Source organism: Hoplias malabaricus, chromosome 8, assembly GCF_029633855.1.
Source record: "Hoplias malabaricus isolate fHopMal1 chromosome 8, fHopMal1.hap1, whole genome shotgun sequence".
NCBI classification, from domain to species: domain Eukaryota; kingdom Metazoa; phylum Chordata; class Actinopteri; order Characiformes; family Erythrinidae; genus Hoplias; species Hoplias malabaricus.
This window is the reverse complement of record NC_089807.1, coordinates 40,212,484-40,239,341: the sequence shown is the minus strand read 5'-3', so window position 1 is coordinate 40,239,341 and position 26,858 is coordinate 40,212,484. Positions and strand designations below refer to the sequence as shown.

Sequence of the window (26,858 nt, the reverse complement as noted above, 5' to 3'; positions counted from 1 at the left end):
ATATTCTACATTTAAAGGCTAAGCACCACTTAATGGGCCTCCATGAATATTTCACATTATTTCCATTACTGACAGATATATGTATGAATTAAAATGAAAATAGCAGCTTAATTTGCTTTAAAACTGACAATTTTATTAAATTGACGGAAAAACCCGAGCTCGCTACGGAAATTCTTGAACGCGGCCGTGACGTCACTGGTGGACAACAGCTGAACAACGCCGCGGTAAAACACCGTTATGACTGACTGTTATGACAGTATCTAGCTAAATAACCAACATTATTCATGACAATAGCCTAGCAATAAGCTAAACTCAAATGTAGAGGTACCGTTATTCTTGTAAATGCGATCGAAGTCGAACTCGAATTCATCCGACACTATAAACCTTCGTAATGCAGCTACGTAGCCGAGTATAATCTGAGCCACCGAGTTTAGCGAGTCAAGCTAACGTTAACTAACACCAACTAAAACAGGCGAAGTGAGTGTCCTTACCCTGTTTACCTCCATGTTACAGAGGCTCTTGAACACCTTTCGTTGGTGTCCTTACATGCCCATATTGTTGGAAAAGCGCCAGTGAAATGAGCTACAGATAACGGAGTGAGCGGATGGTCCTTTCCAAAGTGCCCGTTTAAAGTTGACAAATTTAGTCCATTTTCTGGATATTTTGGGATCTTTGGGTCATTTGTTCACAGATGTCCCACTGTACATTGAATGATTGCAGCCAAAAACAACACACCTTTTCAACATTTTGCATTAAATTAAGTGCAGCTTCTAGAGTTGTTGTCCACCATCTACGTCACAGGCAAGACGCCTATTAGAGTTTCCGAACACCGTTGGGGGGGTGTTTGTTTGACACTTTCATAGAGCTGGTGCTTAGCCTTTAAGTAATTGTTCAGCATCTATGAAAACAATCACACACACACACACCTGCACATACACATTCACACAGGTTTTTATTCCCTGCCATGTCCTATAGTAGAACAAGACATGTTGTTGGCTGAATCATAACTGGATGATTATCTCTTCATGGGCACTGACCCTTGGAATCATCAACGTTATCATCATTATCATCATCTGCATCATGCTCTCTTCACTACATCGTACTTCACTTTAATCCCCTCGGATAAAAAGCAAGCCGGACATTTGTGAGAGATTATTTGATTATGTAAGTCACAACTGGTGTCATTTACTCTCAGTGTGGTATAATGAACAAGTCCTCTCTAGAAAGGTCCTCTTGATTATGTGGATTAAAATGTCGGGTGGATTGCAGAGCTGTGGTGGTCTGTGGAGTGCAATGAATTGTTCAGATCTGGGTGCATAGAGAGAGAGACAGACTTCGTATTATGTTTCTACGCTAGAACAGTTTGATAGTAGAAATGGGTAATATTTATGTTTCCAGTAATAAATGATTGAACCTCATTGATATGATATGAACAATTCATATCATATCTGTTTTTTTGGGGGGGAATTTCTGATGTCATATTTGCACTGATGCTAAATAAGAGCTGTATTTATTGTGCTTGCAGATGTTTTCCATATCTCAGTTTACTGTAAATAGGGCTCTGACCTCCATGCTTTGGTCATGGTGGTGACCAATATGTATTTGTGTCTGTGTAATGGCTTAACTTTGTGTGGCTGTGTTTATTCCAACATGTGATTTATAGATGATCCCTTCAAAGCAGCTGCAGATATAAAGAGGGACAGATCCATTCTGGTCTTTTCTCACTGAACGTGCACTCTATATCTTTACATCCATGTTTGCAGGGTCGAGGCACTCTGCAGGTTTTTTTTCCCCACTAGAGCACCATACAGCATCAAAAAATACAAAGCTTCAGGAAACCAAATTTACTCAGATTAGAGGGTGAAGTATTCTTCCCAAGCCATTATACTTGACTGTTTATGTCAGGCATGTCTGCACATTTTTTTGTACATTTGCTGTGTATTTACTCAATGTAATACACAGTTGTGTTGTTGTTGTTGTTTATTTTATTTCTTCCTTTAGTTATATGTTAATCTTGTGAATAAATAGAATGGTGTAATAGATAAAGTGTATAAACATTTGCATACAATTGTCATTTTGGGTCATGTTTGATTACTTAATGGTCCAAAGGCACAATCTCCAGCTCAGGAAGGCAGGTGTCCAGCACAGTTTAGTAACTCTCATACTGAAACCCACCTAAACCTGGCAGTTGTTTCAGGCGCATCTGAGCAAGAAACCCCCAAACTGTGGACACCTAGCTGGTCACTACCCCTCCAGGACCAGAGGGGAATTCACCTGTCCTAGGTTCACCCGCACTTGTCCTGCTTTAGTCCCCCTTCTAATCTGGAACACTGGGGTCACTTGTGTTGTTGATACTGATGTCCAGGAGGTCAGATTTAGCAGCTGGCTCGGCTCTGGTTTAGACTGAATTTTGTTGGACAGCAATTGAGTTCACATTCAAAGCTTGGTCATATGGGTTGGATCAGGTCAGAGCCAGGAAAAATATTGTTTGGTCATATCCAGGATAATCCTTTAAGGCCAATGGCTTTAAAAAAAAGACGTTTCTGCTGTTTTGTCTACAATAAAGTGCTGTTTAGTTTTTGTTTGACTTTAAAGAATATGGTCTGGCAAAGAATATTTTTTGTCCTCAGTTTTGTTCTTTGTCCCCAAAAAAAAGGACTTGGATATTGCCAGTAAAACATACTTTTATATACATTCATTCATTCATTATCTGTAACCCTTATCCAGCGCAGGATCGCGGTGGGTCCAGAGCCTACCTGGAATCATTGGGCACAAGGAGGGGGCGCCAGTCCTTCACAAGGCAACACACACTCACACATTCACTCACACACTCACACCTACGGACACTTTTGAGTCACCAATCCACCTACCAACATGTGTGTTTGGACTGTGGGAGGAAACCCACGCAGACACAGGGAGAACACACCACGCTCCTCACAGACAGTCACCTGCAGCAAACCCAAGCAGACACAGGGAGAACACACCACGCTCCTCACAGATAGTCACCCGGAGGAAACCCACGCAGACACAGGGAGAACACACCACGCTCCTCACAGACAGTCACCCGCAGCAAACCCAAGCAGACACAGGGAGAACACACCACGCTCCTCACAGATAGTCACCCGGAGGAAACCCACGCAGACACAGGGAGAACACACCACGCTCCTCACAGACAGTCACCCGGCGGAAACCCACGAAGACACAGGGAGAACACACCACGCTCCTCACAGACAGTCACCCGGAGGAAACCCACGCAGACACAGGGAGAACACACCACGCTCCTCACAGACAGTCACCCGCAGCAAACCCAAGCAGACACAGGGAGAACACACCACGCTCCTCACAGACAGTCACCCGCAGGAAACCCACGCAGACACAGGGAGAACACACCACGCTCCTCACAGATAGTCACCCGGAGGAAACCCACGCAGACACAGGGAGAACACACCACGCTCCTCACAGACAGTCACCCGGCGGAAACCCACGAAGACACAGGGAGAACACACCACGCTCCTCACAGACAGTCACCCGGAGGAAACCCACGCAGACACAGGGAGAACACACCACGCTCCTCACAGACAGTCACCCGCAGCAAACCCAAGCAGACACAGGGAGAACACACCACGCTCCTCACAGACAGTCACCCGCAGGAAACCCACGCAGACACAGGGAGAACACACCACACTCCTCACAGATAGTCACCTGGAGGAAACCCACGCAGACACAGGGAGAAAGGTTTCCTCCCACAGTCCAAACACACATGTTGGTAGGTGGATTGGTGACTCAAAAGTGTCCGAACACACCACGCTCCTCACAGACAGTCACCCGCAGGAAACCCACACAGACACAGGGAGAACACACCACACACCTCACAGACAGTCACCCGGAGCGGGAATCGAACCCACAACCTCCAGGTCCCTGGAGCTGTGTGACTGCGACACACTACCTGCTGCGCCACCGTGCCGCCCTATGTTTATATTATTCCTAAACCTCACTGTGAAGCATTATGATCTGAATTGAAATTTACTTCAACTTTTTACTATTATTTTTTTTTTCTTAGTGACGATGGACATTTTAAAACCAACCCGAAAGTCCCTGGCATCAATCTCAATTCAGTCAGGCTCCTGTTTGAGACACTGATGAAACCAGCCTACGCGAGGCTGCTGGAGCAGGTATATTTTCATGGGTTGTAATGTGTAAGAGCAGAGATGGCTCATCAACCAGGGATCTGTAATGAAACATGTAGAGATCTGACTGTTTATGTTACTGTGCAGAATGTATCTACATATTTTTAGCTATTTAAAGGACATAGCTTGAATGTCAAATTAACACAACAGGCATCACATTTAATAATTAATCACAACAACACAGTCCTGTCATTTATTAGTTTTGGTCACAACACTGTTATGAACGTGATTTAAAGAAGCTTGAAGGGAGCTGTTGTGTATATCATGGCAGACAGCCTTTATCTTTTAGACGCCACACTCTCTTAATAACTAGCTCAGTCTAATGTATACGTCATGTTCATAATCTGTGTCGGAGCAAAACACACAGTTTATTTTGACTGCTGGGCTGCATTTGAGTCCAAGGACAGACAACCTCTGGGTGTGTATCTTCGGAAAGTCTCGGAAATCTCCCGCAGCGACAGTTTCTGGATGAGTTTAATTCAACCCCAGTGGGTTTTGAGGTCTCAGCCCCTCATTTTTCAGTGAGTGAATCATCATGTGTAAAGCAAACATACTAATATTGAGTGTATTAACAGATACACATTCTTTCAGGCGCCCAGTGTTGAGCTGTTTTCTCTCAGTGGAGGGATGTGCAAAAACATCTGTGTATTTCATTTAGATTTGAAGCAAGGGTGGTGCCTGATGTTCTCCTGTCTCTAATTTTGCCTGCTTTGACTGAAAATGAAATGTGTGGCTTTTGCCCAGCACTCTTAGTTTTTAATTGTATTTTACTGTGACCCCACCCTCCAAACACAGGGCATTATTTGGTTAATAAACTGTAGATATAATGCCAAATAAACAAAGTTGGACTGTATTTGATTGAAATCTGTAACATAATCAACGATATTTCCTGCAGTGACATATTTTTCAACTCTAACTGAAGGCTCTGTGTGTTTGTAGACTACTAAGAGTTTTGAGAGCCTGCTGATCCCTCAGCTCCCCTGCTCCCCTCCTGATGTGGAGGCAATGCGCATCTACTTGATCCTCTCTGAGTGTCCAGCCCTTGACGACTCCAAAAACTACATCTCTCTGACCATCCCGCTTGCCATGGCCATCCTTAAATTGGATGCCAACCCTAGTAAAGTGTTAGGTATGTTAAATAACCGGTTGACACTGCGCAATTCTCACACACATTTCGCAGGATTATCACGTTAAACTGAGAAGCTTCTGCCCACTTCAGGTTAAGAAACTCCTTGTTGGTTTGTTTCTTTGTTCTGTGTAGATAACTGGTGGTCACTGCTGGACTGTGAAGTTTTCTCCAGGCTGGTGGAGATGTATAAGAGGATCGTTGTTTTTCTTCTCACCAGCGGAAAGGCCCTCCTCATCCCTGTGTTCCTGGAGAGCTACATTAGCGCAACGCTAAGACTACTGGAGAAACTATACAAAGTAAAGTCCAAGGCTCCACAAATAGCCGTGCCATATATAATACAGTGGAACCTCTACTTACGAAGTTGATCCGTTCCGTGATCAGTTCGTAAGTGGAAAAGTTAGTTTCTCGAGTCGATTTTCCCCATTTAAAATAATGGAAAAGCAATTAATGCGTTCCAGCCCCCGCCCCGAAAGTCACCCTTTTTGCACTGATATATGTTTACAACACTCTCAAATTAGTAAAAAAAAATACATGTAGCGTTACTAAAAATAAAAGAGAAATACAGTGGAAACAGTAATAAAAAGAAATAATAAAGTTAAGTGGTTACACATCGCTAACTTGAAGGCGTGACGACTGGCTGGAGGAGTAACACAGGCACTGGCTGTATGACGGGAGGTGGGGGGGGGTGGAATAACGGAGAGTAGGCGGTGAATGTGGGGAGACAAAGCGTAGATACGGCTTAACTTAGCACGAATTTCGATGTCTGCTATTTACACTAATGCTAAATTGCTAAAGCTGCAATATGCTAATCTTAAAAACTCACTCAAGTCTGGGCGCTGGGAGACTCGCCTATTGGGGTCAGTGGCCATTTCCAGCCGCTGGTTTCTAGAGTCGTGGTTCGTTGGTGGAGGCAAAAAATATTCAAATGCCCGGTTCGTATCTTGGAAAGTTCGTTAGTATAGGCGTTCGTTAGTAGAGGTTCCACTGTACTTCCTTTTACTCTGCTTTTCTGATGCACAGCTTATGTGCATTTTTCCTACAGGGAATATTGTGATTCATTTTCGTTTTCAGTTAAATAGCTGATTTTCCTGTTTCTCATGTTGTGATGCTGCAGGTGAACCAGAAAGTGCACCATGTGGAGTACAACTGCTTCTACATCTCTGATATCACCAGTCTGGTGGACATCCAAGAAGACTACCTCAAGTGGTTTCTGAGCAAAGCTGAGTTTGTAAGTGTTTTTTCTCTTTTTGTTTTTTTCTTTTTATTGCCAAATCCTCCTTTTCAGTTAACCTTGATGTTAAATTTTATAAACAAGGCTAGATTTAAGGCATCCGAACTAATAGTTTGTGGGTTTCCCTCTCATCTACTTCTGTTTGTTGTTGTTTTACAGAAAATGCGATCTCCTCCAGTGCAGGTATGTTAGAGCAAAGTGGAAATGGCACTTTTGTGAGTGTTCTGACACTGGAAGTCAGTATTAATAATAATAATAATAATAATAATCAGCTTTTCATTTTCAGAGTTCTGTCACATTATGTGCCTATCCGTTCATATTGAACGCTCAAGCCAAGACAACCATGTTGCAGACAGATGCTGAGCTGCAGATGCAGGTAAAAAAATGCCATATATACGGCAACTATAAGGCTATTTCTTGCCAGAAAGTCAAATGTATAACTCATTGCTAGCTAGTGAAGAACCTCAGTTTTAAGGCTGAGTTTTGATACAATGTGTAAGTGGTTACCAAAACCGAAAGTGCTCAGACAGATGCACAGAATATACCTGTTTCCTTGTGTGCCAGATGGCCGTGAGTGGGGCCAACCTGCACAACGTCTTTATGCTGTTAACCTTGGAGCCTTTGCTGGCGCAGAACCCCTTTCTAGTCCTCCATGTGCGCCGGGACCACTTAGTCAGTGACGCCCTGCGGGAGCTCACTATCTATAATGATGTGGACCTGAAGAAGCCCCTGAAGGTCAGTAATCACATTAATACTGTCACAAAATGTTAGGTGAAAGGAGCAAAATAAGGTGGCTGAGTGGAGGCAACACACTAACGGGTCTCATCATAAATTATGGCTAAGAAGTGTCATAAATGATTTAGCTTTGCTTTATTTTTAGAATGCCCCAGTTAAGATCAACTCTAAGCTCTACGTATACTCTTTTTACTTTTAAACTAACACACTATAAGGGTTTTTTTAAAACACTGACAGAATTAATGTAACATACAACAAGGAGCTAATGCAAATGTAACTCTGCAGCTGGAGTCATTGCTGTCCACCCTGTCGTTTTGTATATGTTTGAACAATCTTGTCTGATTTCTTCACATGTGCATTGTTGTGCATCACACTTTCTCTTACTACTTTTTGATATGCTACATTGTTATTTCATTATTTTTGCATTCTATGTTTTATCAGGGTTAAATATTTCTCCTTTCATTTGTTTTGGATTCAAAAATGTAGGTGATTTTTGATGGGGAAGAGGCAGTAGATGCAGGAGGAGTCACCAAGGAGTTCTTTCTGCTCTTGCTGAAAGAGCTGATGGATCCGGTGTATGGGATGTTCACCCATTACCCAGAATCAAACCTACTCTGGTTCTCTGATAAAGTGAGTTGGACTCTGGATTTGTACCTAAGTGAAAATGTAAGGGCGGCACGGTGCTGCAGCAGGTAGTGTCGCAGTCACACAGCTACAGGGGCCTGGAGTTTGTGGGTTCGATTCCCGCTCCGGGTGACTGTGAGGAGTGTGGTGTGTTCTCCCTGTGTCTGCGTGGGTTTCCTCCGGGTGACTGTCTGTGAGGAGTGTGGTGTGTTCTCCCTGTGTCTGCGTGGGTTTCCTCCCACAGTCCAAAAACACACGTTGGTAGGTGGATTGGCGACTCCAAAGTGTTCGTAGGTGTGAATGTGTGAGTGTGTGTCTGTGTTGCCCTGTGGAGGACTGGCGCCCCCTCCAGGGTATATTCCCGCCTTGCGCCTAATGATTCCAGGTAGGGTATGGACCCACCGCGACCCTGAACTGGATAAGCGCTTACAGATAATGAATGAAAATGTGAGACGAGTCTTTTAATAGTATGCAGATGGATATAGCTTTATAAAAACACTGAACAGTAGGTGTTATGTTATAAAGCCTCGAATCCTCACGTCTCAGTAGTGGACGTTTAAAGGTCTCTGAGACACCTTCAGAATCATTGTGGTTTATAGCCTTAACCGCCCCGTCCCGTAAGATTCACCCTGTCACATGTATATTCTGTTTATGTCTGTTCCCTCTCAGCCTAAATTTAATTTAAAGTAGCTGTGTGTGCACACTACACCAGTGCCCTTTACTCTAAGGTTTCCCTCACATGAATATACTATATTAATATTAATTACTAAAATTACTATTCCTTATAATAAGAGCCATGTCATTATAGCTGAGTGATTTTAAATTGCCTTAAGGTCATCTCATGTTGTTACAAGGTGTTTTGCCAAGGTGAGAAAGGGTACAATAAACATTGTTTTGAATGTCAACACCCCACGTCATGGAGTTTATGATTTTGAGGTATTTAGCCCAGATCAGCTTGTTTTCCTGGAACAGTGATTACCATGCTGGATTGGTCAAACCACATGGAGACTCAAAATATTATGTACAATCACAGGAAATACACTTACGTTTACTTGTTTTCTCTTTCAGTCATCATTTGTGACTCAAGAATAGCAAGATTTGTTTGGTACTATTAATTGCATGGGGTCATTTAGAGCCCAACTAGAGTTAGTTTAGAGTTCTCCTTCAAATATGCAAAATGTAACAGGACCCAAGCATTATCAAGGTTTCATTGCTGATGTATATTTGAATGGACTAGATATTCATATAACCGATATTGTTATAATTTTGTACTACAATATAGCAAGTTAAATGATGCTTAGCTGATAGACACGATTGACTTTTATCAACTGTAAGTTTTGGAACTTGCTTTTCTCTTCCAAAAATTTCTAAAACCTGAATTTTAAATTTGTGTTGCAGTGTTTTGTGGAACACAACTGGTTCCATTTAATCGGGATCATCTGTGGCCTGGCCATCTATAACTCCACAGTGGTGGACCTGCACTTTCCTCTTGTGCTTTACAAGAAACTTCTGGATGTTTCTCCTGCCCTGGACGACCTGAAGGAGCTGTCCCCAACTGAGGGCAGGTGTGCAGATTCAGTCTTTGGTAACACAAATCAATAGTTTGGTCAAAAAAAAGACGTTTGCTTGTTTATCTTACATAGCCGACTAGTGACAGAAGCTCAAACCAGTTCTGTTCTTTGGTCTACAGACATGTTCATATTATAAACCTGAACCTGAGAGAACGGAAGACATTCACTGCTCTGTCTCAATAGAGATTCACTAACCTCCGCTAGATTTTTTGAATTCTTGGATTCACCTTAATCCAGGGAACAGTGGCCGCTGTAGGGGACCTTTTTAAACACTTTTGCCCTGTTTTCCAGCCTAAAAGCTCCCTGCCCTGAGACTGGTGTTACGTAACTTGCTGTTATTATGTAAGGTTTAATTAGTGCTCATCAGAATGCCTGTATCAATTGGAGGATGTGGGCTGTTAGCCACTAATTATTTGTGTATGGCCGGAGGGGAAGCAGCAAAACAGTTGGCCCCCTTAGACTTGCAGCGAGGGGTCGTCATCGCGGAATCCGTAGGGAAACGTTAATAAAGGTAGTCACCCCTTCTTCATAATAAACTGGATCGCTTGTCTTCCTGTTTGTGTTAGGTCATGGTCATTTTTATGAATGCTGTGAGGGAAGTTGTATTTTGTGTTACTTGGCGTTAGTTTCTTGTGAACTACAGCCTGTATCTCTTCAGTTAAACTATTGATTTCCAAGCCGTTCTAACAAGGTACCTCTTACCTCTAGTGTATGTGCATTACATTCACATACGATACTGTGTTCAAGTCAGATCATAATTTATTTGGTTTAATTTGCCTTTATATACAATTTATTAACAGATATAAAGCAGCATATAAGGATTCCATGCGTTCATCTTTGAGAGATCTGAGGAAATCAAGCAGAACCTTTCAAGAAAGCATTGAAAAGATTGAAATGGAGAAATGGAGAGAACATTAGCTGTAGGATTTAAATCCTGACATCTCAGATGGGGAGAAAGGTTTATATTTCATATTCATGCCTTTTTTTTATGTATACACTTGAACACTCTATGAACTTGACTGTTCTAGAAAGCGGGAGTGTTTTATTGCAGTTGCTTGACAGCACAAGTGTTTCCCAGCTTTTGAGTTACTGCTCTCCCGGCTGTCACTTCCTATTATTGGGATACTATGTACTCTTTGAGCTTTCCATTCTTTGGTTGGACTGTTTGGATCGTATGGCATTACAAGTGAATCTGTGCTCTCCTTTTGCTTTAGTCCCTTTAGTCTGCCCTGGGTTGAGCTGCGGAAAACTGTGGTCTGTCAGCACTCTTAAACAGAACTGTAGGCCTCAGCTGGCCTATTGAGTTTAATACAGATGGTTGGGACATTAACAGCAGGAAGAGCAAATGTCACCAAACTTTTTGTGTGAATGAAATAATAAAATCATCAAGCTACTAATGACACTTTTCCACATGATCCCTACTCTACTTGACTCAGATCTACTATCCATTAAATAAATATTCCATCCTGACGTCCTGGGATGTGGAACTGATCGTTGATTGGCCAGAGAGACTTGTCAATCATGACGAAATGCAGACATCCAGCACAAACTCGCCATTTGTATAATTTCCAGGCTACAGTAGATATCACAGTAGATATCCGACTCACAGTGGCAGCTCGTAAAATTACTCTGTGGCCTTTTGAAGAGGTTCAAACGCTCCTGGGATTGGACCCGGACTAAAGACTTCAGTGAGAGCCGGACAGAGCAACAACGAACTCTGGAACTGGGGCGCAGAGCTGTGTTCTGTCCCACAAAACAACAACCTGTGAATACATGATGAGTAGACAACGTTTAACCTTAGCGAAGTTGATGTTGTGGTTTCCAAACATCGGGGGGGCGGGGCTACCAGGGACCAAGTGAGTAGAGCCGTGTAAAGTCAAGAAGAGCTGGTACCATACTGGAAACCTCACTCTGTTTCTATCCAGCAGCAAAATGCACAGTTCTTGAAGTTTTGACCTAAAAATTTGGACTGGTGTTTATTACAGGAGCCTCCAGCAGCTGTTGGACTATGAAGGAAATGACATCGAGGAAGCCTTCTGTCTCAACTTTGCTGTGAGTTTTCAGAAAAAAAATGTCTCAATTGTTTTCAATTCTTAGATAATATTCTTGATCTGAGTTGTGTGGGTAGATATTTTATATAATAAAAGAGACATCGTATTTTAATGAACCTAAAAAAGAACTGTCGGGTCAGAATACAGGTTCTACTTGGCTGTCTGCCTCCTGAAACATTTCATTATGAAGCATTTGCTGATTCTGCCATATGTAACACGCTTCTCTCTGCAGATTACCCGTGAGTATTATGGGGTGACGGAGGTGAAGGAGCTGGTCCCTGGAGGAGAGAATACGTTAGTGGACCGGTCCAATAGGTATGTTCCTCGGGCCTAAATAACGGTGATGATGAGTACGCACCATTTATATACACTCGTGTGTCCACAGCAAAGCCTTCATACGTGCCCTCACATGACAAGCAAAAAGAGGTCGTAATTTTCCAACCCTGTGTCCTATATTTTACAAGTGTGTGTGTGTGTTTGTGGTTGGGGACAGGATTGTGTGATTTTATAGGCTGCACAGACAGATGGGACACAACCAGCAAAATCCACAGAAAATCTCTCTCTCACAGTCGAGTAATTACCGCCCTCCCTCTATCTCTCACACTTGCCCTTCATCCCTCACTCACTTCCCTCCATATATCTCTCTCTCACACACACTTAGTCTCTCTCTCTTTCTCTGTCACTTAGTCTCTGTCTCTGTCTTTCTCTATTTCTCTCACTTAGTCTCTGTCTTTCTCTCTCTCTCTCTCTCTCTATCTCTCTGTCTCTCTCTCTCACGGACAAATGTGCAGTTATAATTGGACGTTCAATTTGGGTGCAGGGCAAAATCCTTCCCAGAGGATAGTAGAGTTACACATACACATTCAAGTACACTCACTCACACACACACACACACACAGATATTCTGCCAAGATGGAATGGATCCTCTGGCAGTATCACAAAGCAACCATTTTAATTGCTGACTTTGTGCTGCTGCGGAACATGGATTCCTGCCGTGGGGTGCGCAGGCTTTTTGTTCTATAGCACACATGAAATCATGCTTCAGCAGGAATGCATGGCCCAGCTCTTAAACAGGGACTAATATTCATGAATTTGTAAAAGCCTAGCTTCTGAAGAGAAATAAAGGCAGGGAAATCTGCATCCACCTATCCCATGCCAGAAGTAAGTGTATGTGTGTTTGTGTGTGTGAGAGAGTGGGAAGGCCGGCTGTCCCTGCTATCTGTCAGGGAAAGTAGGCAGGTGTCCAAACATCTAGTGATCTTGTGTGCAGAACAATGCACAATCCAACACACACACAGACAATATGTTTCAGGCTAATTTGATCTCTTAAAGACATTGCAGGTTCTTTTGGGCAGTTGCTACTTTTTTGGTTTAGTTTTCTTTTGGTTTTCTGCAAAATTCATTCGTTAAGATGTCAACAAAGTCCTTTAAAGTGATTTTACAGACAAATAGGAGCCTGAGGCCATGGTAGATGCATCACTAATGTGTTTGTTTTTACTGTCCCCAAGTCACTGAACCTTCACGTCTCTGTTGCATCATTTTTCCTCAGTTTGACCTGGACGAAAATATGCCCTTCGTTTAAATGATTTTATAAAAATTTGAGGAAAAGTTTCACAAAGCCTGAAACTGTTAAACACAATCTGTTCAATGCCACATCTGTGATTTGGTTATTTGCTAATGAAGTTAACAAATTTGTGTGAGCATCCTCTAAATGTGGTGATTACATTATATTTCCTGGGGGAAGCATATGTTGTTTACTGAAACAACAGTGAAATTGAAGGTGAAAATTTGTTTTCTTTGGGGTCTGTTGTTTTTAGGAATATCTGTGTGTTTAAAACTATACCTGAGCCAAAACCTTATCTCGATACCATCATAAAAACATGAAAACATGTCATTTCCAATAATTTCAGTTTAATTTAAAATCTTACTTTTGTTTTCAGCACTGAAGGCATCTGGTTCCTATCACTTCTCCTGTGAACAATTCACACAGGAAGTTTCTCTGGAAGAAAACTATTCAATTCTTAACCACCCTGAGTAATACCTTAACGGAACAAGATAAGAATTGTTTTATTAAACGAAACAATGCCAGCCTTTCAATCTGGAATTTTTCAGTCTCTCACCAGGCTCAGATCTGGGTGTGTGTGAAACTTGAAAAGCCAACTGTAAATAAATAGAAGAACTTTAAGGAGATGCCAATGCTGCTAAGATTATTAGCGCCCCCTAACTTCGGCCACCTCCCCTGCTTGTGACAGTCAAACGAGACAGTTGCTACCACATTCAGTGGTTTTGAGAGGTTCACAGTGAGATTACGTTTGTCCCGTGTTGGTATCCGTACTCTACATGTAAGGATTACAACGGCGGTAGATTTTCCCCTCAGAGAAAAGGAAGCTAACCGCTAAGCTAACTTTTACACTGAAGGAAATATCTGTCGCGAAATGGAAATGTGTTGTGTTCCACATGCAGTTTTGCACACAAAGAATTACAACACTGTTAGAGATACTTAAATATTGTTTAGATATGTGATTTCTTGCAAGACTGATGTTTAAATGCCCTGCTAACGCTTGAACTTTATGTTTTATTGTTTTATCCAATGCGAATGGCGAAGAGAGAGAGCGGAATTGCACCATATACGGCAGTGGCCGGAATTAGGAGACATCCGGAGTTAGGGGAAAGACTGATATGTGTGTGTGTGTGTGTGTATTTGTTTCTGCCTCAGAGAGGAGTTTGTGCAGGCGTACCTGCACTACGTGTTCGGTGACAGTGTGCGGGAGCTGTACTCTGCATTCTCGGGCGGTTTCCTGAAAGTGTGCGGAGGCCGGATCCTCTCACTCTTCCAGCCCTCCGAGCTCATGGCCATGGTGGTGGGTAACAGCAGTTACAACTGGGAGGAGCTGGAGAAGGTGAGGGAGTGTGTATTTGTGTCTGTGTATGAGTTTATATATACGTATGTGTGTGTGTTTTTCATAAGCATCACCAAATATGACAAATTTACTGAGCGATACTGTACAGAGAACATTCGGCTCTCGCGTGCCTTTAGTCGGCTGCAGTAGTCTTTTATAATATCTTCTTTTCACTAATCAGGGTCCATTTTCCCAAAAGCATCTTAGAGTTTAGCTCGTCTCAACTGGTGAAGAATGTTATGGGGGATGCTCACTTCTACACTTTACCATCTAAGAATAATCTTTGTGCCGAGTTAAATTTGAGAAGTGTGGCCGAGTTATTATCTTTGAAGACAACGTAAGATTCAGATGATACACTGCCCTCTACTGGAGAGTAAGAGTTTTTAGGCTTCTGAGCTGACATGTAACGCGTAATATTAGAGCATCACTAATATATTTATGCTCCGGGTTGGTAGGTGGATTGGCGACTCAAAAGTGTCTGTAGGTGTGAGTGAGTGTGTGAGAGTGAGTGTTTGTCGCCCTGTGAAGGACTGGCGCCCCCTCCAGGGTGTGTTCCCACCTTGCGCCCAATGATTCCAGGTAGGCTCTGGGCCCACCGTGACCCTGAAATGGAAAGGGTTACACACAATGAATGAATAATAAATTTAAATCAAATATCAAGCCTACTGTTTAAGTTTTAGATACTTTAAGACTGTTTGAATATTCCAAAATGTGGCATTTTTGAGAGTTTGTCTTATGCTTTTCTCTACTACTGACTGTTACTAAAAGAGTCAGCCTTCCAATAGAGTTTGACTGCTACAAAGTATCAAGAATAAAGCTGGTGTATGTTGAGCAGATCAGTGCAGGCATTTTTGAGACTTTAGAGTAACAGTGAAAGCCAAATATAAATGATAAAGCAAGCAAGCTTTTGCCAGTAGCTGCAGGAAGATGTTTTTACAGACTCTTTGTTTTTATGCAAAGTTTAGACAACACTGTCCTCACGCTTCTCTCTGTGGAAGTGTATCTCTCACAGCTTTAAACAGAATGTAGGAAATATCTGTGAACTCTCTCTCACACACAAAGGTTGCGCCAGGTAAAAGGGGTGTATACACATGCGCGCGCGCGCACGCACGCACACACACACACATACATACACAAGGGTTGCTCCAGGTAAAAGGGGTGTATGCACACACACACACACACACACAAGGGTTGCTCCAGGTAAAAGGGGTGTATACACATGCACATACACACACATACGCATATACACACACACACACACACACACACACACAAGGGTTGCTCCAGGTAAAAGGGGTGTATACACATGCGCGCACACATACACACATATATACACACACACACACACACACACACACATATATACACACACACACACACACACACAAGGGTTGCTCCAGGTAAAAGGGGTGTATGCACACACACACATACACACAAAGGTTGCTCCAGGTAAAAGGGGTGTATACACATGCACATACACACACATACGCATATACACACACACACACACAAGGGTTGCTCCAGGTAAAAGGGGTGTATACACATGCGCGCACACATACACACATATATACACACACACACACACACACAAGGGTTGCTCCAGGTAAAAGGGGTGTATACACACACACACACACACACAAGGGTTGCTCCAGGTAAAAGGGGTGTATACACATGCACATACACACACATATACACACACACACACACACACACAAGGGTTCCTCCAGGTAAAAGGGGTGTATACACACGTTTGTGTGAGCAAAGAGCTCTTCAATTCACTCCTTGTTGTGTGGAGTAATATTATGTAACTCACTGCAAAGAGGGCAGTCAATTTCATTAAGACATTTTTCACATAATACCATCATTTTAGTATTTCATAACGTTTTGATATTTTTATTAGAGCTTCCTCTTTGCCCCCTATTTTCCATCTTCACACTTTCTTTCTGGAGAGTTCCTCATGCTGCTCTTTGTCTCTTCACAGAATGCAGTTTATAAAGGAGAGTTTTCAGCCTCACACCCCACAGTACGGATGTTTTGGGAGGTGTTCCATGACTTTCCCTTGGAGAAAAAGAAGCAGTTCTTATGTAAGTGGAACAGTGCAGACTGCCTAGCTCTTATTTAAGCTCTTCCCGAGACTCTGTAGAAGAAACTGACTACAATTGGAACCTACACGCATCAGCTTCACTGTTGTTTTGTATCTTGTGAGCTGTGTGTCATTGTAGTGGACAAAACAAATTGAAGGTTCTTGTATTAGTTTGATCAGTGACTCCATGAAGAAAGAGCAGCGAGGCTGAATAAACAGTGGTAGTAGATAATGTTAGGGTACTGTCGTCCATGTATCTAACCCTTACCCACTTCTTTTCCATGGGGCAGTGTTCCTGACGGGCAGTGACCGTATCCCCATCCACGGCATGGCAAGCCTGCGCATCGTCCTACAGTCCACCTCGGCGGGGGAGCACTACCTGCCCGTGGCTCACACCTGCTACAACCTGCTGGACATGCCCTGCTACACGACCAAAGACACGCTGCGCACTCGGCTGACCCGCGCCATCGAGCAGTACGAGGGCTTCAGCCTGGTGTGAGCCCCTCCGCAGCCCTGAGACCCAGAGCACTGCACTTTTAACCCTCTAACCCAGCAGGGGGCGGGGGATGGGACCCAGGAGGCCAAGGGTCAAGGGAGCCTGTCAGGACCAGCCATTCCTGACCAGACGGGTCACTACAGGATTATTCCAGTGGGCCTACGCCTGGCAGGACGCTTTCCATAGATTCTGATTGGGGTAAATGTTATTTTCCTATCGTCTGAGCGCGAGTCAAATGTGAGCAAGGTATGCACATGGTTATTCAGAGTATATTTTCCTTTCCTTTTCTTTAAAGTTTGAAACGTACATTTTTTTTTTTAAATCCTTGGCCTCGATCCACGTGGCTCTTACCGTAGAGGAAATTAATCTCTAATTCTGCACTTTGTAAATAGTGTTCAGTTCTGAATCAAAGCCTGAGGTTTGCTGTGGTTTGTAGACCTTGCTTTGGGCACCTCCTCTGATCCTCTTCCCCTCTGCCCTCGCTGAAGGGGACGGTTCTTTTTGGTTTGGAAAAAAACCTCATTCTACGACCTTTGACCCGACCTTTCGTTCTGACCCTTCTGCTTACTCTCCTCCTCGACAGATTACGCAGTTACTGTGCATTCCCCCGAGTCCGTATTTACAACATTGCCTTTAATCTAGCGAGGTGCGTCTCCAGAGCTTTTTACTACTCTTTGGTTCTTTTAGTTCCCTTTTCGCTCTTAATGGTAAGTGTGCATGCAAGTGTGGAGTAGAGTGGACGCTGAGCCTGCTTATGACTGTTTAGTGTAACAATAAATACGTATATGGTAAACACAAACATTTTATTTATGGTTAAAAAGAAAAAAAAATCCGATTTAAGGTTTTGAAAAAGCTGTGAATGTCACTTGCAAACTTGTGCGCGATTGCATTGAGAATCACGAGGAAGCCTTTGGTTGATATTTCAGGATCCAGCAATAACTGGGCGATGCATCTGTATTCGGTGGGTTTTCTTTCTTTCTTTCTTCATTCGTTTAAACGCCGGCCTATGCACAACTCTGAATCAGTTTTTAAAATAATCTAATATCATACTCATGTTTGAATGACGTCATAATACTTCTGTGAATCGCAGGGACGCTAAGTAAGACATGGAAAAGGGGTTTTGTTTGTGTTTCCTCGCACAGACGTGGCGTGGAACTGTAACGTACTGGATGGGAACGACTTGTGCCGGATGTGAGAGGAGAGGGCAGTTGATGCTCTGGAGCAGAGGGTTTTTACTGGACTCTCTCTCATCTCGGTTCTTTTGTTTGATTCGTATGTTGGAAGCATCCACAAGCATTTCCTATCCAATACATTACTCTCAATGTAAGCAAACAAGGGCTTCTTAGTGGCTACTAATGCATTATTTTGGTAAAGTATATTTACTTTTATACCGCTCTCTCTCTCAAATGGAATATATTGTTTTATCTATTTTTTTTTTCAGAACAAATAAAACTATAATTCCACCTCCAAAACTGTTGTACTCACTCAAAAAAGACAAAACCAGCATTCAGTAAAAATATTCACTTTATATCATATATACAAAATACAAATAAAGTAAATCATGTACTAAAATGTACACACCCATCATTATAAACCGCCAGTGTTCACGTTCAATAAAACGAAGGTCACACTGCAAGTATCCATTTTGGAGAAAAAATAGGAGAGGCTACTGCGTTCACTCGTGAATATAGATCTGGGTCTCTATAAACACAACAAAACGGGGCGGACCCACTCTCTCTTCGTGTCACTATCGCTCTGCAATAAGAAACGCCAGCCGTTTTTTGCGCGGATACCATTGGCCCACGTCACTGTCACACAGTGACTTTTACAATCACAACCAGTTAGAGACTGTGGAGCTTATTTTACACCAGAAAAAAAACAATGAAACGATGCAAAAGAAAATGCAAACGCTAGCTTTGGCTGGTCTCTCGGATTAAGATCTCTTTTGCCGCCTACAGGAGATGATCAGCCGCTCTCGGTACACTGGTCCTAACTACGAATCTGCTTTGGCTACGTTAGCGAATTACTCGTCTGAGAAAATCAAGAGAGAATACAAGATAGAAGATGCTAAATTTACCTACAACACAATGTTCTTTACACCTGCGACGCTATTAGTATCTCAAACAGAGCTGTGCGTGAAATATGGCACCAGTCAAAGTGAAATAAAAACCAACAACAACAAAAAATACATCATATTGTTTTTCCTGATGTTCTGATTTGCATGCGGATTGCATGTATATACAGAGCTTTTTTTTCCCCCACGGTCCAGTGAAATGTTTAAATCATCTTCAAATGGCTTATGAAAACTTAAGACTTGAAGTTCGGTTCCAATCTTCTCTGATTTAAGTAAGACTCCTTCCCTCCTCTGAGTCTGTGGTGTCCATTAAAGCAACGTTATAGCAGTAAAAGGATAATACAGAACATCATACAAGAGTGTGAAGTGACTCTGTTACACTGGTTTTGTAGTCTACTAATATTCACTGTGTGCTGCTGCTCTTGATTTGAAGTCCACCCCACTCTGGGACGTTATTTTTGTCGCCAAACGATCGGGACGTAACGCGGCTTGTGGTGGAGTCCAGCGGAAGGGGAAGGGAAGGTGAGTGTGAAGGGCGTTACACTAATCCAGCAGGGGCTGAGGAGCCACGTCTTGGCGTCTTCTTCAGCCAAATGTGCTGTAAGCCACAGATGGCCTGCGAAACAGAAAAAAAACCAGCACTAAATCTGTGATTTTTTTTTTTTTTTTTTTTCCCCCAATTTCGACAGGCGGCTTTTTGTACAAGCTCGTTTGCTTTTGTTAACACTGTCTGGTTGTTCTTGTGCGGCTTGTGTGGAAGCATGCTTCCATCTAGAGTCCGTCGTATCCTTGCTGACCGTCCGTTAGATGAACTTGGTGGAGTCTCTTTTGCTGATGAGGACCTCCAGTAGTCTGAGTTTGGCTTTGACATGTTTGTACTCGTTGTATTCATCTGCCAAGGGCGTGCGGTCCTCCTTCTGCACGTTTCTGTTGGAGCAGAAGCAGTGCATAAATGACGGTTAACTGTCTGTAAAACGTGAGGAAGTGTTTTGATGATGGAAATGAACATTTCTCAGATATCCACGGTGGATGAGGTTCTCTTACCTGCCATTTTGCCTGAAGAACTGGTCCTCAAACTCACGCAGGTTCTTGCGGATTCTTTTCTTCTCTTCGCGAGCTTCTTGGAGCTGTTCCACCAGTTCCTGCCTGTGTGTTTGGGAAAGAGGAGGAGTTACAAACACTGCCTTAGACTGAGAAACCAAGAACTCTCCACCAAAAACGGTTGTATTTACTGAACAGAAAGCGATAGCCGTTTTAGTCAGAGTTGCAGGCTTTCGTGAACGAGATATTCTGAGGTACTGTAGGAGCCCTGCAGCACTTACATGGTGGCTGCGTGCAGATTGGACAGCCTCATGTCTGTGGTGTTCTTTGAGGGTGACAGCTCATCTACGGGTGAGATAAACCCATCCACTTCTTCATCCAGATGGTCCAGAAAGCCCAGCATGCTTAGCTCTGGACGGACCATCAACTGTGTCCTGTTATCATCTTCATCCGAGCCGTCTTCTTCCTCCTGTGCACAGAGAAATGATACCACTACTTAGTTACCAGACGTTGAGAGCTACAGTAGTTAATTTCAGAGCATTCAGATAGACCCCATCTCCATGCAGGATTCAGAGGATCAAGGCTTTGAGGCTTGATTGATTTAATCAGAGCTATGGTTAGGAGGGGCAAAGCATATCCACCGCTGCCACTCATGATCAGAAGTGCGATCTAGCTATGATCTCATTTACACATGCCCAGATCATTAAAATAATCTTCATTTCAGTGAGAATAATGAGCCCAGTCTCTACACAGTTCATTCTTTATGCACGTTAAATGCTATTTCTTACTAAACTAATAAACAAGCCAAAGAAAAACCCCATGCACCAGCAAGCCTCTGCATCGGTTTCATCAGGACTCCACCAGTGAAATCACACAACACTAGTTCAGCTACTGATTTGAAATTCGCAATCTTGACAGGTCACACCCAAAAATCAACAGGCTGCGATTGGGACTGGTTAATTGGAGGGATGGGCGGGGATAGGCGGGGCAGTTGGGTTTCTGATTGGTTGAGTAGCAGCTCTTCACCTGGTTGTGGTCGAAGAAGAGAGCAGGAACCCCCTCAATAATGGGCTGCAGCTGAGGGCCTCTGCGCTTGCTGGAGGGAGAGCCCTGCTGGGGGTTCATAGGGAAATAACCACTCAGAACACTGACCTCAGGACAGCCAACACACGGCTCAATCCAGTAAACTGACACTAGATCGGTGCTTTCCCAAACCATGAAGAAATAAGAAGTTCTGATATTTCCCATAGGTTTCGCTGTCTTAAAAAGTACATGATTCATGACTTTCGTGAATTTCAAAAACCTCTACGCTGCAGTGTACTGTACTGCTCCAATTTACATAATACAGTAATACAGGTCATGTGTTATATAATTATATACAAAACATTCACCGATGTACACGACCCAGTGTATGCCCTGGAAAAAAGCATGTGTTCAAGCTGTAATTAAATATTAATTCCTGCAGATATACAAGATACTCTCACTTAATCCCCAAAGGATCAGACTCTGCGCAACATCAAGATAGTTGCTGGGATTGCCAAAAGATTAGAAATGTGAACATGTACGCATATGGACTTTTCCATGTAGTGCTGTGCAAAAAGAGACCACAATTTTGTTGCTTTAATTTCTAGTATAAACATTCATTCATTATCTGTAACCCCTTATCCAGTTCAGGGTCGCGGTGGGTCCAGAGCCTACCTGGAATCATTGGGCGCAAGGCGGGAATACACCCTGGAGGGGGCGCCAGTCCTTCACAGGGCAACACACACACTCACACCTACGGACACTTTTGAGTCGCCAATCCACCTACCAACGTGTTTTTGGACCGTGGGAGGAAACCAGAGCACCGAGGAAACCCACACCACACTCCTCACAGACAGTCACCCTGAGGAAACCCACGCAGACACAGGGAGAAAACACCACACTCCTCACAGACAGTCACCCGGAGGAAACCCACGCGGACACAGGGAGAACACACCACACTCCTCACAGACAGCCACCCGGAGCAGGAATCGAACCCACAACCTCCAGGTCCCTAGAGCTGTGTGACTGCCACACTACCTGCTGGAACTCCAGTCTTGGTGTTTTCCTTTAACTGTCCTGAACGAGTTGTGTTTCCTGGATATTTAGACTTGCAAATAAACAAAGGGTGGTCTCTGACTTTTGCACAGCAACTATGTTGATGGATGTTGCTGCAAGTGTCCAGATAAAGTCCTTGGTGTGTCATCCCTGAGCTCTTAAAGAGCAGTGGATCTACTGAGTTGCTAAAGCTGGGCTTAGTACTGCTAACATTACCGTCACGCAGCAGAGCCGTGAGAGCTGACGCGTACTTATCCTAACTCGGCTACGGATATTTCCCATCGTCAGTCCAACGCAACCTGGACCCTCCAGGTAAACATTTAATCATGCCTTCAAACGTGTCATGAACAGGGATTTTTGGTAAATACAAGTAATACGAGTAAACGCTGAGGTCAGTTCACGAACTCTGCCAGTGCTACTTTACAGTCCAGCCACGCTTCAAAATAACACCTCTGAGGCCACAGAATAGTTACATATCCTTATAAAACTCTTAAAATAATAAAACAAGAAGATGAATGGATTGAGCAAATGGGAAACAAAGAGTAGAGCTTACTTACAATGACCGGGATGGTGGACGCTCTGCACAGGATTTGTTTGACAAGGCGGTATCTGTCATAAAGTGGCTTCATGATTTGTCTCTCTGTTTTGGTGACCTTCAAGATGAAAGAGAGAGGGAGGGGTGATAGAGAGAATGAGTTAAAACACTGCTGGACCGAGAGCTGGACTCAGGCTGATAGATGGACACTTTACCGGTGACCTACATTTTCTCCCCTACTAGTTTTTTTCCTGGATGTGAATAAGCCATCTCAAAAGCTCAGCTGTATTGCACCTTGGTAATTCACTGCAGCACCGATGGCTTCCACATCGGCCGACTGCCTGAGACACCCTGAGCAGCCTTGAGCACAAAATGGCTGTAGAAGCTTGGCAGGGAATTGAGGACTTCTAAATATCTTCTAAAGATCAGCTTTGGCAACGTATTGGGAGCATACAGTCAAACAGACTGCACACATCTGTGTGTCCTGCGAGCTCCTCCTACACACGGCCTGCCTTCAAACATTACTCACTCTCCACTGGCAATCTGGGGCATGCTTTGGAGACTGTAATGCACTGCTAAGGGAATTTAGAGCAACTCTTCATTGAAAGATAGGTTTGTGTAGAGATATATAGGAAAATACTGCCACACACACACACTCTCTCACTCACCGGTCTCCCATGAATGCTCTCGTAGTACAGCAGAGCTTTCTGGAGAGCGACTTTCTCTGCAGCAATTTGTTCTCGAGTCATATCCTGTTATGGAACAAAATGCAGAGGCATTTCTGTTACCAAAGAGAATTAAGCTTGGTTTGTGAAAGGTCTCGATAATTAAAGCATCAGTTTCATCTGAGGGGACGTTCACTTACGAATTTGCTTTTGGGTTCCTACTTCATACACTATATTAAGGATATATTTAGTGTCCCACGGGAGCATGGCTGGTGTGCTGCTAGACTAACAACCCAAGTAAACCTGATTCTGAACTTGCGGGAATGGAAAAGAGCTAAATCTATGACTTGAAACTGCTGTATTATTCATAACTACCCAACAGCCTTATGTTCTGAACCTCCATTCCAAGGCTATACATGGCCGCACCTATCATCTGTATAGGCTTCCAACATGTAGATTATTCCATAACAATGAAAATGACTGTTTACAGAACAAGACTGTTATGTGGCATAGGTCTGAGATCCAGCTTGCCTTGATGTCCTCGGGTCGTCCAACCTCAGAGCGTTTCTCTTGTAGTTTGTTCATTACTGACTCCAGTGTGCTCTCCACTGGGGGCTTTGGAGCCTTGGCTTCAGGGGTTTTCTTCTCCAGCTGCGAGCCAAAGCTCTTGGGCAGTGTGTTGCTGCGTTGTCGGGGCAGAGGGCTCAGGTCCTCCTCGGATTTTAGCAATTTGTGTTCTGCTTGAGAGAGAGAGGTGGGAGATGTAGTTTGGATTGGGTGAACTCTAGGATAAACTAAATGTATCTGCACATCGGAACTGAATAAGCGGTTACAGATAATGAATGAATGTATAAATTTCTCTATAACAGTACTATGAAACTACTACATACTGTACATAACACGGCTGTGAGAGTAAGGAACTGAAGTCAGATTCTGTTAATGGGTCATTACAGTTCGATTTTAATTTTTTTGAACAATTCCTCAATTGTTTTCTGGAGAATACAAAAAACGTTACCCTCGACAAAGTGATTTTTTGAGTTTGTGGCAGGGAAGAATTTGATATGTAGCTAATGATGTCTAAGACTCTGAAAGGCGTTTGTGTTTGTGTGAGTAGTTCTTTTTTTTCTCTCGTTTCTTAAACAAAAAAAACGTCATGAGTGTTGGATTAGCATGACTTAAAAGACGCTAATCAAGCTAATCACTTTTTTCCTTCCTTCTCGGTGCGTTAGGAGTTGCAGGCATACCTTTGAGGTCTTTGCGAAGCTTGGCCAGTTCATTCATCCACCTCAGGACCTCGGGGTTGGCAGCTTTGTCACTGTGTGAGGGCTGCAGGGGAAAAACACAGGGTCCATTATTGTTGTCTCAGAGCAGGAAATAAACCCACAAGCGTCCATTTTGAAAAGCCAGTTGTGGCATCCATTTTGATTTGCCCTCAGTGCTATCACAGATCACATCTTTCTAAAAGTCCTCTACTGGGGTTTTCCTGGGTGGTCTTATTATCTCATGTGTTTGTGTTCTACAGCCTCTTACTAACCCTGTACTTGCGTTCTTCCTCAAACCTCTCCTCGTATTTGTGGATCTTCTTCTTGAGGTTGTGGATCTTTCTGGAGAGCTGTGCAGAGGTGAGCTCCTCACGTTCGTCGTCACAAGAGCCCAGAGAAGAACTCCTCCGTCGGCTGAGAACAAAAAAAACATAACAGCTGTTAATCTATTAAAAGTGACCCCTCACACCTGCTTGGCTCCAGGAACATCAACACACTTAATAACAGGGCACTTATTAGCTTCAAAGACACTTTCTGAAAACCTTTTCAACAAAACGGCAGACAGGGAATGAGCTAGAAATAATGCTGTTGGTGGATAGGGATAGAAAAGTCTTTTTATTAGCGCTTCCACTGTCAGATAAATACATAATATTTTTGCATATATTTGTGTATTTGTTTATTTCAAATGCATCAAGTCTCTATGTCGGCCCACATTTCAGTTCTATACATTTATACCTGTATAACTTAGGTATTACTCCCATAGCAGCCATTCATTCATCATCTGTAATCTGTTATCCAGTTCAGGGTGGCGGTGGGTCCAGAGTCTTCCTGGAATCATTGGGCTCAAGGCGGGAATACACCTTGGATGGGGCGCCAGTCCTTCACAGGGCAACACACTCACATTCACTCACACCTACGGACACTTGAGTCGACAATCCACCTACCAACGTGTGTTTTTGGACTGTGGGAGGAAACCGGAGCACCCGGAGGAAACCCACGCGGACACAGGGAGAACACACCACACTCCTCACAGACAGTCACCTGGAGGAAACCCACGCGGACACAGGGAGAACACACCACACTCCTCACAGACAGTCACCCGGAGGAAACCCACGCAGACACAGGGAGAACACACCACACTCCTCACAGACAGTCACCCGGAGGAAACCCACGCGGACACAGGGAGAACACACCACACTCCTCACAGACAGTCACCCGGAGGAAACCCACGCAGACACAGGGAGAACACACCAAACTCCTCACAGACAGTCACCCGGAGGAAACCCACGTGGACACAGGGAGAACACACCACACTCCTCACAGACAGTCACCCGGAGGAAACCCACGCAGACACAGGGAGAACACACCACACTCCTCACAGACAGTCACCCGGAGGAAACCCACGTGGACACAGGGAGAACACACCACACTCCTCACAGACAGTCACCCGGAGGAAACCCACGCGGACACAGGGAGAACACACCACACTCCTCACAGACAGTCACCCGGAGGAAACCCACGCAGACACAGGGAGAACACACCAAACTCCTCACAGACAGTCACCCGGAGGAAACCCACGTGGACACAGGGAGAACACACCACACTCCTCACAGACAGTCACCCGGAGGAAACCCACGCAGACACAGGGAGAACACACCAAACTCCTCACAGACAGTCACCCGGAGCAGAAATCAAACCCTCAACCTCCAGGCCCCTGGAGCTCTGACTGCGCCACCATGCCGCCCTCCATAGCAGCCAGTTATGAATAAATGTAATAAGCTGAATAACAGGTTTCAAGAAAAATGTGTGTAAAAGCCTGTGTGAAATAAACTTGACCAATAAAACTCATTGATTAGTTATTGATCGTTTACACAATTATCTGTTTGTCTTACCTCATGAACGAGTGTGCGTTTGGGGGTGAAGGGGGCACCTCTGTATCCTCCAAGTACTGCTGGGAGTTTCCGTAGGCGTAGAAGCGCGGTGAGAGCATGGGATCCGAGTCTTCCTCCAGCAGCTGCCGTATCAGTCTACCACCGGCGTGTGGCGAGAGACGAGCTTCCTCTCTGTCCATACTCTCCCTTTGCCATGACGAGTATGCTGGCACTGGGTCTGTGAACAACAACAACAACACATATTGACACATCTGTACCTCACAGCAGTACACACGCTCAAAACAGGAGACAGAGCAGTTATTT

At 43.8% G+C, this 26,858-nt stretch overlaps 2 protein-coding genes across 12 annotated transcripts in view; one reads left to right on the top strand and one right to left on the bottom strand.

The window, feature by feature from the left end:
* The window catches only part of herc3 (HECT and RLD domain containing E3 ubiquitin protein ligase 3), a 37,885-nt gene extending 19,562 nt beyond the window's left edge, over positions 1-18,323 (top strand). The window contains exons 12-25 of the mRNA XM_066678720.1: positions 4,061-4,172; positions 5,127-5,316; positions 5,449-5,612; positions 6,431-6,544; positions 6,707-6,730; positions 6,834-6,923; positions 7,112-7,282; positions 7,769-7,912; positions 9,305-9,471; positions 11,463-11,529; positions 11,761-11,843; positions 14,245-14,428; positions 16,410-16,512; positions 16,802-18,323. Coding sequence (XP_066534817.1) covers positions 4,061-4,172; positions 5,127-5,316; positions 5,449-5,612; positions 6,431-6,544; positions 6,707-6,730; positions 6,834-6,923; positions 7,112-7,282; positions 7,769-7,912; positions 9,305-9,471; positions 11,463-11,529; positions 11,761-11,843; positions 14,245-14,428; positions 16,410-16,512; positions 16,802-17,010 — 1,822 coding nt within the window. The 3' untranslated portion in view covers positions 17,011-18,323. The remainder of the gene's footprint in view (positions 1-4,060; positions 4,173-5,126; positions 5,317-5,448; positions 5,613-6,430; positions 6,545-6,706; positions 6,731-6,833; positions 6,924-7,111; positions 7,283-7,768; positions 7,913-9,304; positions 9,472-11,462; positions 11,530-11,760; positions 11,844-14,244; positions 14,429-16,409; positions 16,513-16,801) is intronic.
* Positions 18,324-18,742: 419 nt separating this feature from the next.
* The window catches only part of fam13a (family with sequence similarity 13 member A), a 77,547-nt gene continuing 69,431 nt past the window's right edge, over positions 18,743-26,858 (bottom strand). For 4 of the 11 annotated variants that reach the window (XM_066678714.1, XM_066678708.1, XM_066678715.1 and 1 more), the window contains 10 exons: positions 26,556-26,772; positions 24,936-25,077; positions 24,646-24,727; positions 23,933-24,141; positions 23,405-23,488; positions 22,759-22,854; positions 21,149-21,235; positions 20,404-20,591; positions 20,126-20,227; positions 18,743-20,008 (listed from right to left, as the gene is read on the bottom strand). In XM_066678714.1, coding sequence (XP_066534811.1) covers positions 19,885-20,008; positions 20,126-20,227; positions 20,404-20,591; positions 21,149-21,235; positions 22,759-22,854; positions 23,405-23,488; positions 23,933-24,141; positions 24,646-24,727; positions 24,936-25,077; positions 26,556-26,772 — 1,331 coding nt within the window. In that variant the 3' untranslated portion in view covers positions 18,743-19,884. The remainder of the gene's footprint in view (positions 20,009-20,125; positions 20,228-20,403; positions 20,592-21,148; positions 21,236-22,758; positions 22,855-23,404; positions 23,489-23,932; positions 24,142-24,645; positions 24,728-24,935; positions 25,078-26,555; positions 26,773-26,858) is intronic. The other 7 variants (XM_066678719.1, XM_066678709.1, XM_066678716.1 and 4 more) reach the window with 5 other exon arrangements.